This window comes from Symphalangus syndactylus, chromosome 15 (assembly GCF_028878055.3).
Source record: "Symphalangus syndactylus isolate Jambi chromosome 15, NHGRI_mSymSyn1-v2.1_pri, whole genome shotgun sequence".
Taxonomy (NCBI): domain Eukaryota; kingdom Metazoa; phylum Chordata; class Mammalia; order Primates; family Hylobatidae; genus Symphalangus; species Symphalangus syndactylus.
This window is the reverse complement of record NC_072437.2, coordinates 93,887,184-93,903,866: the sequence shown is the minus strand read 5'-3', so window position 1 is coordinate 93,903,866 and position 16,683 is coordinate 93,887,184. Positions and strand designations below refer to the sequence as shown.

The 16,683-nt window shown below is 42.8% G+C and overlaps 2 protein-coding genes across 2 annotated transcripts; both read right to left on the bottom strand.

The window, feature by feature from the left end:
- Nucleotides 1–1,273: 1,273 nt before the first annotated feature.
- On the bottom strand, nt 1,274–2,419 carry LOC129463777 (eukaryotic initiation factor 4A-I-like). The gene has a single exon (XM_055244460.2). It carries the CDS (start codon nt 2,282–2,284, stop codon nt 1,424–1,426), a length of 861 nt encoding a protein of 286 aa, XP_055100435.2. The 5' UTR covers nt 2,285–2,419; the 3' UTR covers nt 1,274–1,423.
- Nucleotides 2,315–2,634, bottom strand: LOC134732570 (eukaryotic initiation factor 4A-I-like). The gene has a single exon (XM_063618496.1). It carries the CDS (start codon nt 2,594–2,596, stop codon nt 2,315–2,317), a length of 282 nt encoding a protein of 93 aa, XP_063474566.1. The 5' UTR covers nt 2,597–2,634.
- Between the last annotated feature and the right edge of the window lie 14,049 nt (nt 2,635–16,683).

Sequence of the window (16,683 nt, the reverse complement as noted above, 5' to 3'; positions counted from 1 at the left end):
TTTCGGTTTCTTGATGCCTCCCTAAGCCCAAGTGGCAGGTGTTACTGTTCACCACACTTGCTTAGAATAAAGAGCCTCAGAGCTTTCTCTACATACATGTGTTGATCACAAAGCAGAGAGGATAGCAGCAAAAGTCCATCTCTTCTATTAGACCATTAGCTCAATACATGTGCCCTATTGATAATAGGTGAGTACTTTCATTTAGGTACTCATCTATCAAGAATGATAGCAAGTGCAACGAAACGGGAAGAGACATCCCATTCCCCTCCCCCACCCCCATGAAGGAGCTGAGTAATATTTTCATAGAGAAAAATTATATGGTCATAAGAATGAATTCGGGACTCAGTTCTTTCCTCTATGTTGGTCAGAATGGATTGCTTTGAGGAAAGATAACAGGCCAGCATGTATGGACTAAAAAATATTTAAAGGATCCCTTTCTCTGCACATAGCTGGGCTCGTAAAGTTCTTTTACAGCCTACAGCAGTGACCCAGGTAGTGTTCAGGTATGTGGAAAGGGTTTTAGAGAAGATTCCATTAAGTTCACAGTGAAAGGCTTTTGGCTTTTGATTATTAGCAACTGATAGGACCATCAGGACGTGCAGATGGAGTGCAGTTGATTCCCAATGAGGCTATTTCTGTCATCGGTCAGGTCTTCTCCCAGATCCTCCTCCCTCACAACCACTACCTGGCCTGGCAGGCAGCAGTGAGGATGAGGGTCATGGAGAGGGAAACAAAAACTACAGTAATGCCATTTACCTACCCCTGATCTCAAAACACAGCGGCTTAAAACAACTAATCATTTGCTCACTAATTTATGGATTAGTAATTTGGACTGTGCTAAGCTAGGACAGCTAACCTGTGCTCTGAGTGGTGTTGGCGGTGCTCAATCATGTGGCCAGGTCTTATTGGCTAGAAAGGCTGGGTTGGCTGAGTCTCTCTCCATGTGTTCTTTTGCCTTCTAGGAGGTTAGCTTGGGCTATTTGCATATTGAAGGAAGAATCCCCACCAGCTAGAGAGAGTAGGTCCCACTGTAAATTTGCTTTACAAGCCTCTGCTTGCGTCACTGTTGCTAATATCCCATTGATTGAAGCAAGTCACACCACCAAACCTAGCATCAATGTGAGAGGGAACTATGCAAGGACATGAGTTCAGGGAGATGTGATGTATTGAGGACCATCACTGTAACAATTTACCATACCATATTTTATAGAATATATGCTACAGTGTGTTTTATGCTCTCCATATGAGCAACTTTTTCTTTTGGAAAAATTCGTTCTTTTTTTTTGCCTCAAAAAGTGACATTTATTCACAGAAAAAAAATGACAAGATGCCCATCCCTTGGCTCCCTTCCCTCCCGCAGCCCTGCTGCTCCTCAGCCCCCCAAGATTGAACTCTGGCTGGGACTAGGAAGCAGGACAGCCCCTCAGATGAGGTCAGCAACATTGAGGGGCATTTCCTCAACGAAGGTGTTGTAGAAGGTCTCGATGTCTCGAAGAGTCCTCTTGTCTTCTTCTGTCACCATGTTAATAGCCACGCTTTTACGGCCAAACTGTCCACTTCGACCGTTTCTGTGGATATAGTTTTCCCTGTTGGTGGGAAGGTCATAGTTGATGACTAAAGAAACCTGCTGCACATCAATGCCTCTGGCCAGCAGGTCAGTGATAATCAAAACTCTGCTAGAGCCAGAACGAAACTCCCTCATGATCACGTCTTGTTCCTTTTGGTCCATATCTCCATGCATGGCAGAGACAGTGGAATCTTGAGCGTGCATCTTCTCGGTAAGCCAGTCCACCTTCCTTCGGGTGTTGAGGAGGATGACTGCCTGGATGATGGTCAGGGTTTCATACAAGTCACGCAGTGTGTCCAGCTTCCACTCTTCTCGTTCCGTGTTGATGTAGAATTGGCAGATACCCTCCAGGGTCAACTCTTCCTTCTTGACAAGAATCCAAGTGGAGTCCCTCATGAACTTCTTGGTCACCTCAAGCACATCAGAAGGCACTGTAGCTGACGGCAAAACTACCTGGCTGTTGCTGTTGAGCTTTTGGAATATGTCGTAGATCTGGTCCTTGAATCCATGGCTTAACATTTTGTCAGCTTTGTCCAGTACAAACATCTTGATGTATTTGGGAGACAGGTATCTCCGGTTAAGCATATCAAACACACGGCCAGGGGTACCCACAATTATATGGGGAGCTTCCATCTGCAGTTTCTGTACCTCATCACGAACGTTGGTGCCCCCGATACAGGTGTGACAGGAGGCACCCATGTAGTCTCCTAGTGCCATGAACACCTTCTGTATCTGCTGAGCCAATTCTCAAGTGGGTGCTAGGACCAAGGCCTGGGTGGCTTTTAGATCTAATTCAATCTGCTGCAGAACTGATATGGAAAATGTGGCCATTTTCCCAGTGCCAGATTGGGCTTGAGCGATCACAACATAACCCTTGAGACAAGGTAGAATGGCTCGCTGCTGGATAGCAGAGGGCTTCTCAAAACCATAGGCGTAGATGCCACGGAGAAGGGACTCTAAGAGGTTCATGTCGTCAAAGCTGTCAACAATCTCATTCCAGTTACTCTCGATGACACCTTTGGGCTCCATCCCATCAGGGCCAATGTCTTTGGATTGGGAATCCTGACTTGCAGACGTGATCCTTAGAAACTAGCAACAAATTAGTTCTTAATGTACATTGATTACTGTGATAACCAGCCTCTAAGATGGTCCCCAATGATTCTCACCACCTGGTGATCCTTGTAGCTAATAAGATATTGAGGAAATGACTGTGTGACTTCAGAGGTCAGGTTGTAAAAAGACCTTGCAGCTTCTGCCTCGCTTGTTTGGATCACTTACTTTGGAAAAATTAGCTACCCTGTCATGAGAACACTCACTCAGCTGTATAGAGAGGTCCATGTGATGAGAAATTGAGGCATCCTACCAGCAGCCAATACTGGCTTGCCTAACACATGAGTGTGCCATCTTAGAAGCAGATCCCCCAGCCTCAGTCAAGCCTTCAGATGACTGCAGCCCTGTGACAGACTGAGCCAGAACCACCAGCTAAGTCATTCCCAAATTCCTGACTCACAGAAAGCATGAGATAATAAATGTTTATTATTATTTTAGGCACTAAGTTTTGGAATAACTTGTTATGCAGAAGCAAGTAACTAACACAATTACCTACCAGCTTTATTTAGGCAAGACATAGAAGGTCTGAATTAACTTCTGAGATATTCTGATTATCTAGAAAAATTAAACTTATTTATCTTAGACATCAAATCTATTTTTCCCTTAAGGAGAAATAGGTTTTGCCTTTAATATAAATAGTATTTAAAAAATAAGTGGATAGCAAAACATTATATCTTGTGCAAAAAATATCCAGCATCATCAGATGTATACTTTGCTCTAGCAAACAAAAGCAACAAATCATTCCCTGGTTTGTTATGCAAAAAAGATGTATTTTTAAATATTGTAAGATATAGGGAGATAAGGAATTTGACTGAACATCATGTCCATGGAGACTTCTAAATTTTCTTCAAACAAATCCTGTATTTAAAAAATATAACTGGTGATGATTCCCTGGGGAATTCCCCTAAGCCCTACTTTACTGCTTGGTACATGGTGTGCTCTTATTAAATATGGTTGCATCATTTGAGATTTAAGCACTACCGTGTCAGGCTGAATCCTGGCTCCATCATTTCCTAAAGTAATTTCTCTGAGCTTTGCTTTCCTCATCTCTACGTGGAGATAAAGATGCAAATCGTGTGGGATTGTTAGGGGACTTACATGTGGTAATGTATATAAGGGACTTATATCTATGTTATGTATCATATGTACAACAGACTTGTGCTGGTAGCAAGACCTGCTGTTATCTTCTTTGTGGCACCGTGTCATATGTGTTTTATGACTCCTCCATGGAGCACATTTGTTTTGTGCTAGGAAACACACTTTCGTAGTAGGAAGATTCATTAAAATATTACACTGATGGCCTCATATAAACTTTATGCTCCTGGGAACTATTATAGTTCTTTCTATCTATAAAATAAACCCAAAAGAAGTTGAAATATCAATTATTAGAGATTCTTTAATAAAACACTGAGTAATTTAAAAAATAACATTACGCCAGGCACAATGGCTCACTCCTGTAATCACAACAATTTGGGAAGCCGAGGCAGGAGGATTGCTTGATCCCAGGAGTTTCAGACCAGTCTGGGCAACATAGCAAGACCAAATCTCCAAAAACAATTTAAAAAGTTAGCCCGGCATGGTGGTGTGTGCCTGTAGTCCCATCTACTCAGGAGGCTATGGTGGGAGGATGACTTGAGCCCAAGAAGTCGAGGCTGCAGTGACCTATAACTGCCGCTGCACCCCAGCCTGGGCAAAGGGGCAAGACTCTGTCTTTAAAAGAAAAGAAGAAAAGAAAAGAAAAGAGAATACAGAGAGAAATTAGAAACAAGCTTATTGCAGTTGCCAATTCTGTGTATCGCATGAAGTCCTGACTCTCCCTCTTTGGAATACTTGGGCCAATAGAACTTAATTGTATGCTCAGTTTGATCATATTTTACGTGCAGCTTTAAAAAATGTCATTTATTCATTCATCCAATAAATGAAAGGACGGACTCCAAGATAAGCAACTGCAGAGTGGGTGTGCCCAACCAGACCTCAACCCTGCCCCCAGTTCTGATTGTCTTCTGTCTAAGAGTTGTACGGACATTGTCTGATGCTGCCCAGTTGTGGAGAAAGGTGTAGGAGAGACAGCCAAAAGAGATTGTGTTGCTTGGGCAGCCTGCACTTCCTCCATTTGACACAGAAATGGCCCATGAATTTCCTGTGGGTTTTCTAGACAGCTGAGAGGTGGCCAGACTTAAGCTACCTTAGGTACTCCACCCAAGGCCACTGTCCTTCAGGCAGGGCCAACTGAGGAGCTGTGGTGAAGGCCGTAGGTGGGCAGAGAGAGCTCTAACGCCAGCCAGAACCTGATCTTCATGCCGCGGAGCTGCAGTAGGGAAGGGCATCTGAGGCGCATCTGGAAAACCCAGAGATTGGTTCCAGGAGAGATCTAGCATGTGACCCCTGCCTCACAAACAGTCAGACTGTTTGTGTCTGTAGCCCACAAGGCTACAGCGATCCAGGGAGAGTAGACTGCCTCCCCGCTCCGGGCAGCCCATCAAGGAGCTGTCCTGGCTGCTCTGTTCCACCTTCTGCTGCGACCCAGGAGGATAGGTCCAGGGGAGCTGGAGGGGAAAAGTGTGTACCCGCCATGACTTTGTCTCCTATGTCAAGCTGCTGGGGGAAGAGGAGACTGACTTCAAGTAGAATCTAAAAGGAAAACTTTTTATTATGGAGAATTTCAAACACAATGCACAGCTTTAAAAAAATATCATTTATTCATTCATTCAATAAATGAAAGGACAGACTCAAAGATAAGCAACTGCAGAGTGGGTGTGCCCAACCAGATCTCAACCCCATCCCCGGTTCTGATTGTCTTCTGTCTAAAAGTTGTAGACACTGGCTGATGCCGCCCAGATGTGGAGAAAGATATGAGAGACAGCCAAAAGAGGGGTTCTTTCTATTTCACAAAACAGAAAGAATAGTGTTGTGACTCCCACCACCAAGCTTCAATAGTGACCAACTCAGCCAGTTTTGCTCATCCATACCTACCCTCCAACTTCCCCACCCCAATTATTTTTAAGCAAGTCTCAGATGTCACACTATTTTACCATAAATATTTTAGTATATATCGCCAACAGATAAGGACTTAAAATAGCCATTATATTCCTGAATATTATCAGATGTTCCCAGATTGTGCCATAATTTTTTATAGTTTGATTAAGAATCCACTTAAGTTCTTCATATGGCACTTGATGTTTATATCTTTTAAGAGTCCTCCATCCCATTACTGGGTATATACCCAAAGGATTATAAATCATACTGCTATAAAGACACATGCACATGTATGTTTATTGCAGCACTATTCACAATAGCAAAGACTTGGAACCAACCCAAATGTCCAACAATGATAGAGTGGATTAAGAGAATGTGGCACATATGCACCATGGAATACTATGTAGCCATAAAAAATGATGAGTTCATGTCCTTTGTAGGGACATGGATGAAGCTGGAAACCATCATTCTCAGCAAACTATCGCGAGGACAAAAAAACAAACACCGCGTGTTCTCACTCATAGGTGGGAATTGAACAATGAGAGCATGTGGACACAGGAAGGGGAACATCACACACTGGGGACTGTTGTGGGGTGGGGGGAGGGGGGAGGGATAGCATTAGGAGATATGCCTAATGCTGAATGACAAGTTAATGGGTGCAGCACACCAACATGGCACATGTATACATATGTAACAAACCTGCACGTTGTGCACATGTACCCTAAAACTTAAAGTATAATAATAATAAATTTTTTTTAAAAAAGAGTCCTTGGCTGGGTGTGATGGTTCACTACTGTAATCCCAGCACTTTGGGAGGCCGAGGCGGGCAGATAACCCAAGGTCGGGAGTTTGAGATCAGCCTGACCAACATGGAGAAACCCCATCTCTACTAAAAATACAAAATTAGCTGGGCATGGTGGTGCATGCCTGTAATCCCAGCTACTCGGAAGGCTGAGGCGGAAGAATCGCTTGAACCTGGGAGGCAGAGGTTGCGGTGACCTGAGATCGTGCCATTCTACTCCAGCCTGGGAAACAAGAGTGAAACTGTGTCTCAAAAAAAAAAAAAAAAAAGAATCCTTTAATCTGTGGTTTCTTCTGCTTTCTACTTATTTTCTTGCCATTTATTAAAGAAATTTGGTTGTTTTTCCTGTAGAGTTTCCCACAGTCTGGGTTTTACAGATTGCTTCCAAGTGACCTTGTTAACATGTTGCTCTGTCCCACATTTTCTATAAATTGGTATTTAGATGGAGAGGCTTGATCAGATTTAAATTGGTTTGATTTTTTGGCTAGATTATTTCACAGGTTATTTCTCTCTCTTTTTCATTTTATTGTGGCAAAAAAAAATGAAACCACATACCTAAAATGTACAATCTTAAGTATTTTTAAGTGTATGGTTCAGTAGCATTAGTATCTTCACACTGTTTTGCAACCATCACCACCATCCCTCTCCAGAATCTTTCTATCTTGCAGAACTAAAACTCCACACCCATTAAACAAAAGCTCCTCATTGCCCCCATTCCAGCACCTGGCAATCACCGTTCTACTTTCTGTCTCTATGAATTGGACTACTCTAGGTACCTTGTATAAGCGGAATCACACAATATTTGTCTTTTGGTGACAGGTTTGTTTCACTTATCATAGTGTTCTCAGGTTTCATGTTGTAGCATGTGTCAGAATTCCCTTCACTTTCAGGATCTCCATTGTATGTGTGTGCCTCATTTTGTTTATCCATTCATCCATCAATCTGCCCAGTCTTTGGCCGTTTACACCTTTTGACTATAATGCTGCTATAAACATAGGTGTGCAAATACGCTTCAAGATCCTTCATTTAATTCTTGTGGGTATATACCTATAAATCAAATGACTGGATCCTAAGGCAATTCTATTTTTAGTATTTTGAGGAAACTTCAAACTGTTTTCCACAGCAGCTGCACCGTTTTACAATTCCACCAACCATGTACAAACATTCCAATTTCTCTGCCTCTGTTCCTACCCTTGTTTTATTTTTGTTTAATTGCTTACATTTTTTTGTTTTTTGATTAGCCATCCTCACAGGTGTGAGGTTATATTTTATTGTGGTTTTGATTTGCATTTCCCTAATGATTAGCGATGGTGAAACTGAGCATCTTTCATATGCTTGTTGGCCATATGTATATCATATTTAGATAAATGTCTGTTTGAGTCCTTTGCCCATTTTTTTAATTGAGTTTTTTGTTTTTGTTTTTGTTGAGTTGGTGGAATTCTTTATATATTCTGGATCCTAACCCCTTATAACCCCTTATATGAATTGCAAATATGTTCTACCATTCTGTGGGTTATTTTTTCACTCTGTCGATTGTGTCTTTTGATGCACAGAAGCTTTTAATTTTGATGTAGTCCCATTTGTCTATTTTTACTTTTGTTGACTGTTCTTTTGGTATCATACTGAGGAAATCCTTGCTAAATCCAGTATTGTGAAGCTTTTCCCTTATGCTTTTTTCTACAGTTGTCTTTTTAGCCATTATTAGTGATTATTGCCAAGAACAATGATTTCACCAGAGGTTCCAAAAAATGTGATATTCCAATTTAATCCTTCTTTCTTTATTAGCTGAAATACTTCTGTAAAGATAAATTTCCCTCTTTTACTACTGGGTTGTCCTGAGGCTCATTTTATGCTGGAAACATTTATTTTTTCTTTTTATTTACAAGCTTTCAAAATAATGTGTTGGTTGCCTAGTCATCCTTAAAAGAGGACAAATGAGAGAGTTTTTTGAAGTTTCATTGTGAACTTATACATTTAAGGATTTTAATGTGTTTAATCCACTGCAGTTTTTATTTTTATTGTTCAAACATTTCCATCTTTAGACAGAGGGAGACTTCATGCTGGCTCCTGGATTCTTTTGGCATGGCCCTAAGATTTTTTTTATCGATTCCTTGCTTTCTGGTATTTCAAGGTGTTTTAGGCCTATTTAACAATTTCCTGTCCTAGACAAAGAATTGACCATTGAGATAATATTTAAGTATAAATAGTATTGAGATTTTAAAATCTAGAATGAGACTACTTTAGTAATCTCAACATTGGCCGGGCGCAGTGGCTCACGCCTGTAATCCTAACACTTTGGGAGGCTGAGGCGGGCAGATCACCTGAGGTCAGGAGTTCAAGACCAGCCTGGCCAACATGGTGAAACCCCATCTCTACTAAAATACAAAAATTAGCTGGGCATGATGGCAGGTGCCTGTAATCCCAGCTACTTGGGAAGCTGAGATAGGAGAATTGCTTGAACCTGGGAGACGGTGGTTGCAGTGAGTCGAGATCACACCACTGCACTCCAGCCTGGGCAACTAAGCGAGACTCCATCTTAAAAAAAAATAATAATAATAATAATCTGGACATTGTGGAATTGGACTGAACTATCCCAAGATTCTTGAGTATTGAGACTAGCATAATCAGGGCAGTTGTGGAAAAACATGAACCGATTTCATGTTTATACCCCCAATGAATTGAAAATTCTTAATGGGTTGATTCAGACATCCAAGTGCAGAGGTCAAGAAAGCAGTTGGAAGCATAATTTAGAACTTAGTGGGAAGGTCCAGGCTGAAAGCACAGATCTGGGAATTATCTTGTTGACTTATCTGTAAATCTCAGGGATAGATGAGATGCTCTAGAGAGAAAATGCTGAGGGAAAAGAGAAGCAGGCCAAGGACAGAGCCCTGGGCCACACCAACAGTTAGTCATTTGAGAAGAGGTGGAACCAGTGAAGGGATCCAAACGTTTATTAAGTTAGGCAGAAACCAGGACATTGAGGTGGTCCTGAAACCAAAACAAGAGTTTATTTCAAGAAGGAAGTCAATTGTGTCCAAGAGAGAAGTTGAGAGAAAGACCAGAAAATGACCATTGCATTGTGCAAAGTGGAAGTCATCTGTGGCTTTGCAAGGAAGGGTTGCCAAGGTCAGTGGGGTTGGAGGCAACAGTGGAGTGTGTTGAGGAGATGGACTGTGTCTTCATGGAGACTTCAAGGTAGTGGGCTCTCAGTTATCCTATGACATCAGTTGGCAGGTCAAGGTGTCACATTACCAAACATCAGTCTTACACACAGGGAAGGAGAGCTCCATGTGTTCAAGTGGGCAGGCAGGCAGACAGGAGGGCGGCAAACTATGGGCAGATCAGGCCCACTCTTTATCTGCTTTTTTTCAAAACCATGGTTTAAAAAACACATAACAGAAAACTGGCCATCTTAACCTTTTTTTGGGGGGGGGCGGGGGAGCAGGGTCTCACCCTGTCACCCAGGCTGGAGTGCAGTAGTGTCATCTTGGCTCATTGTGACCTCTGCCTCCTGGGTTCAAGTGATTCTCCCACCTCAGCCTCCCGAGTAGCTGGGATTACAGGCATGAGCCACCGTGCCCGGCTAAATTTTTTTGTATTTTTAGTAGAGACGGGGTTTCGCCATGTTGGCCAGGTTGGTTTAACTATTTTTAAGTGCCCAATTCAGTAGTGTTCATTAAGTATATTCACCTTATTGTGCAATGGATCTCCAGAACTTTTTTTCACTTTGCAAAACTGAAATTCTATACCCGTTAAACAACAACTCCCCATTCCTCCTTCCCCTCAGCCCCTAACAACCCCCATTCTACTTTCTGTCTTGATACATTTGACTACTCCAGATACCTCACATAACTTACCTCCTTATTTGAGAAGTCTGAAAGCCGACTGCAGTGGCTCATATCTGTAATCTGAGTACTTTGGGAGGCTGAGGCAGGAGATTGCTTGAGGCCAGGAGTTTGAGACCAGCCTGGGCAACAAAGCAAGATCTCATCTCTACAAAAAAAAGTTTTTAAATTAGCTGGGTGAGATGGCACCTGTCTATAGTCCCAGCTACTCAGGAGGTTGAAATGGGAGGATTGCTTGAATCCATGAGTTGGAGGCTGCAGGGAGCTGTGACGGTGCCACTGTACACCAGCCTGGGTGACAGAGCAAAACTCCATCTCTAAAGAAAAAATAAGAATCAAACTCAAATCTCAAAGAGCCATGTGTTTGAAGGACTCTGTGAAAGAACAGTTGGACTGTCCAGAGAAAATATAAGTGCAAGCTGCAAAGCCCAGACTGGGAAAGGTCCAGCTAACCAAGAGCAGCATTTTGGGAACTCAGAGATAAAACTGACCACCGAGGGGACGCGATCCTTCTCCAGCCCACGGCTGCCTAAGCCGAGGAGAGCCAGGTAGACTGCGAGAGGAGTAAGAGGCAACATCCCACACAGAGAGGAAGAAGCACCAGCCAGTGGCTGTTGTGAGGAGGCTTCCACAGCCGCTGGAAAAGGCTCTGCTGAGAGGGCTCAGCTTGACTGGCCTTGCCTTGGAAACAAAGAGCAAAGGGTGAAAGAGAAGGTTAAAGTCCAAAACAAACATTTGCACCCATCCTGATGAGGAGCCGGGTATTGCTGGGGCCTGATGGGACAGCTCGAGGCCACCCTTCTTTTTTGGGATAATGCTCAATCTTCCTCCAGGAAGGTGTCTGGGGAGGCCGGACTGGGTGGCTCTTTCAAAAGGGAGCCTGCCGCCGCAAACTCAGGCTCATCTCTCAAAAGGCTTACAGAGCATCCGAAGCGAAGACGCCAAATGTTGCAACCAGCGTCTCAGAGTCTCCAGTCCTGGTGCAATAACATGGGGCGACCCAGTCTGAGTTTTCCCTGTTACCATCTTCAAAGCCAATGCTAAGGGGAGGTGGTAGTAGGAGAACTCACTTGCTCAATCGGCTCACTCATTTGGTAATGCTAATGTGTGCATTTTAGCTGCCGTGTTGGCTAACATTCAGTGTTGCGGTGTGGTATTTCTATTCATTCCTAGTAACTGACCTAGGGTGCAGGAGCCCCAGGCTCTAGTCCCAATCCTGCTACTTATCAGCTGTGTGACTGTGGTCAGGCCACTCAACTTCTTTGAGCCTTGGTAGCAGATCTGTCCCACAGAATTGTTTTATTAAAGATTATATACCTAAAGTTAACTTTTAACCATAAATTATCATAGAAAGTTTAGATTTTATGTTTTATCCTTAAGAATGCGTTTTATCAAATTTTAACAAAGTCCTCCAATGGCTTCCAGTTGCCTTCCCTTGACCTAAGAGTGTAGGTGATTTGGGGCCTGCCTAACTCTGACTTCATTTCTTACCCTCTTGCTGTCTTCACACACAGACTCTCGCCACACCGAACTTATTTCTGTTCCATAAGTATTTCAGTGCTGTTCCCACCCCAGGGCTTTGGCCCCTGTTCTCCCTTCTGCCTGGAATCCTTCTCCTCACTCTGGTCTCAACTCAAATATCATTTCATCAGATCCATCATTGTACCTAATGTTGCCCCCCGACCTCCTTACAATCTCTGTCCCAGTAACTTATTGTATTTTCTTCATGAAACTATCACCCTCTTACTTCTGTTGGTTTTGCTTATTTATTGTTGTGTTCCCTATGAAAAGGGATATAAAAGCTAGATGTTTGCCTTACTCACTTCTGTCTCTTTCACCTAGAGTGGCAAGTGGCTTATGGAGGAGTTTAATAAATATTCATAGAGCCGGGCCGGGTGGCTCACGCCTGTAATCCCATCACTTTGGGAGGCTGAGGCGGGCAGATCATGAGGTCAAGAGACTGAGACCAGCCGGGCCAAAGTGGTGAAACCCCGTCTCTACTAGAAGAAATAAGCCTGGCATGGTGGCGGGCGCCTGTAGTCCCAGCTACTTGAGAGGCTGAGGCAGGAGAAGGGCGTGAACCCGGGAGGCGGAGCTTGCAGTGAGCCGAGATCGCATCACTGCACTCCAGCGTGGGCAACAGAGCGAGACTTTGTCTCAAAAAAATAAATAAATAATAAAAAAAGAAATTAGCTGGGCGTGGTCCAGCACCTGTGATCCCAGTTACTCGGGAGGCTGAGGCAAGAGAATCGCTTGAACATGGGAGGCGGAGGTTGCAGTGAGCCAAGGTCATGCCACTGCACTCCAGCCTGGCAACAGAGTGAGATTCCATCAAAAAAAAAAAAAAAAAAATTCATAGAACAAGTTACCACTATGGAAATTCTTCCTATTAAATTTTTAAGCCAGCTAGGTGGCTCACGCCTGTAATCCCCACACTTTGGGAGGCAGAGGTGGGCGGATCAACTGAGGTCGGGAGTTTGAGACCAGCCTGACCAACATGGATAAATCCCATCTCTACTAAAAATACAAAATTAGCCAGGTGTGGTGGCTCATGCATGTTAATACCAGCTACTCCAGAGGCCGAGGCAGAAGAATCGCTTGAACCTGGGAGGCGGAGGTTGCGGTGAGCCGAGATGGTGCCATTGCACTCCAGCCTGGGCAACAAGAGTGAAACTCTGTCTCAAAAAATAAATAAATAAATTTTTAAGTAGGTTCATTCATAGAAGCAAAGTAAATTTCAAACAGTAATTTTATGTGACTAAGAAACTGGTTCTTCAGGTCCTTCTATACATTTTTTTTTTAAAAAAAACAAAAACTATACTCATATTGAATATATGGTCTTGTAATCTACTTTTCTCAACATCACTGAATCTTTCTTCTGCAACGTTTTAATGGCACCATGTGGATGTACCTAGCTTACCTAACCAATTATCTGTGGTGCACATGAGAAATACTGCTTTGAAGAGCCACTAATAAATATTCCGAATGTCTCTCCAGAAAGGCTTTGCCAGTTTACGCTCCTACCAATGTATAAAAGAGATTCATTTTCTGAACTCCTGCCAATACTGAATTTCATCACTAAAAAAAGGAAACAAAATGTTCACTAATTTGATAAGTGAAAAAGGATCTTATTGTTGCTTTATTTTGCTTTTCTTTAATTACTTGTGAGTGTGGAGTGTTTTTCTTCATTTGCGATTTTATCATGTTCTATTTCCTTGCTTGCAAATTATCTCTTTATGTTTTTGTTTCCTTTATTTTTTAAATTGTTATTGTTGGTTTTCTCTGTGGTATTCATCTTTTATTGATTTGTAAAAGCTATTTTTATATTAAGGTGATTTGCCTTTGTCACAGATTGCAAATATTTTCCCAATATGTTTGTTGTCTTTTAATTTTGTTTTTGGATCTAGGGCAATATAAATCCCTAGCCAGGCTCATGTTCTGGAAGCTAAGCCAGCCAGAAGGGAAAGTTCCTCTCAGTGAAATCTAAGTCCCAGCCTAGCCAGTCTGGGGCCCTGAACAACAGAAGGCCAGGCTAGAGCATCTGAAGTGTTCAGATAATTCCAACTAAAGATTTCTATGGCAACCAACTGCCATTTATTCCTACTAGTGGACACTGCCTCTGACCTATGGGTATTTAAACATTAGAAACTTTTAAAGATGGGAATAAATGAAGCTATAATGGTAAAATAACAGGCATTAAAAACTTTAAAAATTTTTAAAAAGTATTTTATTCACTTTTTTTCCCAGAGGGCAATCTTCTTCTGCCTTCTGTCTCATAGAGCCAGTAATGCAGCCAGACATGGTGGCTCACGCCTATAATCCCAGCACTTTGGGAGGCTGAGGAGGGAGGATCGCTTGAGACCAGGAGTTTTAGATCAGCCTGGCCAACATAGTGAGACTCCATCTCTACTAAAAATTTAAAAATTAGCCAGGTGTGGTAGCATGCACCTGTAGCTACTCAGCTACTCCCAGCTACTCAGGAGGCTGAGATGGGAAGATCACTTGAGTTTGAGGCTACAGTGAGCTGTGATCATGCCACTGCACCCTAGCCTGGGTGACGCAGCAAAGACCCTGTTTCAAAAAAAAAAAAAAAAAAAAAAAGAAGAAGAAACAAGGGCCAGAAATACAATACGAGGCGAGCCCTGTGGAGAGAGATTGGCAGGAAGGAACATCTAGTGTAGGGAGGGAGGAAGTACATCACATGTCTTCCATCTCCAAATGAGTATTTGGATATCCTCAGACAGCTGAGGCTGCCTCTCAGTGTAGCATGACTACCAGGCCCTGTCACCCATCTTCTGTCAAAAACTTCCAGAAGACTGGCGAGCCGTTCCTCGATCCAGTCCTTTTGGAATGTAAACCTGTTCCTCTCATTTCCTTCCCTGTGGACACCACCTCCCCTGCCCCATTTGGAGTTCTTGGGATTGTCATTAAATCCCTTCTCAGCCATCCCATCTTTCCGCCTTGCCCAGGGCCCATTCCCAAACCCCTCCAGCCTGTTTCATTTGCAACCTTCCATTCAGTTCTGCTGGTTCTGCTCTGTGTCAAGAGTGTCAGAGAATTGGGGGGAAGGTGAGTTATGAGGTGGCTGGCAGGAGGAATGTGAGAAAATAAACAGCAAAGGCCCCAAGAGTGATTATTACGCTGAGTCAGTTTCTAATTGTCTCCTGCTCCCTGGGGCTCTCATTGACCCAGGGAATCCCCAGGTGCTCAGCAGGGGCTCCCCTGTGGCAAAAACCCTGGTGGCTTCAAAAGCCTCAGCAATATGGGGCCTCGTACTTTGAGAAAACACGGTTTCCAGCTGTGTGAAAACACCTTGGGGCAGAGTCTTGTGCCAAACACAGTGCCCTTCATGAAGCATTGAATCAGAATCCTTGATGTTTTATGAATGTGGTGCAGCATAAGTACGCAATATGAAAATTTTAATAAGAATATGTTTAAACAGAAGCCGAAGTTAATTTGTGCAAATATTCCGACCTAAATCTTTACCCTAACTATTCTATTAACACACCTAGGGCACACCACTGTTTTAGGCGTGTCGTAGGATTTGTGTATGTGTGCCTACAAAGCTTTAACTGAGCTCCAGAAAGCAAGACTTTGAAGTTGATCTACTTTCATTTAGTTAGTTTTTTTAGAGACACGGTCTCATTCTGTCACCCAGGCTGGAGTGCAATGCCGCTATCTTTGCTCACTGCAGCCTCCAACTCCTGGGCTCATGTGATCCTCCTACCTCAGCCTCCTAAGTAGCTGGGCATACAAGCACACATCATGGTGCCTGGCTAACTTAATTTTTTTTTTTTTTTTTGGTAGAGACAGGGTCTCTCTATGCTGCCCAGGCTGGAGATCTACATTTTCTTAATCACAACAGTGATTCACTGCCTATGGTCCGTTTCATCTTCTTTCCTATAGAATTACCTGTAGAATCCAGACCATAGGCCTCTGTTTACTGGGTGTGACCATGTTTCCATCTGCATCCCAATAAAAACTCAATCCCCATAATTCACTGACCTTTGCTATTTTATTGTCTGTCACCTGTGCCCTGGTGTGTGGTGGCCTCTTTTCTTTTCTTGTTTAGGTAAAATGAGGGATGCTTTGTCAGCTCACATTTCTTTTTCGGCAGCTGTGTGCCAGAGTGTCTGAAAGAGATTCACAATGATCTGTTGGAAATCCATCATAAAGCTGGTTGTCTGATCCCCTGATATGATCACGTCAGATCCCACAGAGCTGCCCTTTGCCTTGTGTCACAATCTTGAAAGTGAAACTAATCTCACTTTGAAATGTATAAAACACAAATTTATGTGGCAAGAATTAGCACTGAAGCCATAAGTAATCTTATATGACTTAAATCAGTTTGAAAGTATTTTATTGAGCAACTACTCTGTGCCAATCATTACTAAAGACTGGAAAGAAGGGAATTAATGGTAGGTATTGAGATTGAGATTAGTAAAGATTGGGAGGAAAGGAAAACTCTTTTGTGATGTTAACCCATATTTAGTACTTTTTCAAGTCCTTTAAAATAGGAATAACCTTAGAAGGCAGCCCACAAATATTTCCCCAAGCAACCTGCCTTGCTTCCTACATTTCTCAGATGCCCCTGTTATCTTGAAGGTTGTCAATGTTCTGCAAAGAAACACACCAAGAGGAAGAAGATCTCAGGCACAGGACCAAGCACGATTCCATCAAAACGTCACTGAATTCCCCATCTTGCCTATCCTTTCCTCATTTCCTTTGTACATTTTTTCTTAAGCTCTAGTTAATGTTTTCCACCCTACGGCTTTCCCAACAAGTCCATCCATCTACCCTGCCAAAGTATACTTGGGATTTACAAAGTTTGCTAATAATGCCACAAGTGAAATCAAATTATAACAAAGTGTCTATTTGACAAA

Bases quoted from the DNA above. Each gene is read 5' to 3' on its own strand.
- LOC129463777 (XM_055244460.2), bottom strand. From the start codon at position 2,284: ATGGCACTAGGAGACTACATGGGTGCCTCCTGTCACACCTGTATCGGG.
- LOC134732570 (XM_063618496.1), bottom strand. From the start codon at position 2,596: ATGGAGCCCAAAGGTGTCATCGAGAGTAACTGGAATGAGATTGTTGAC.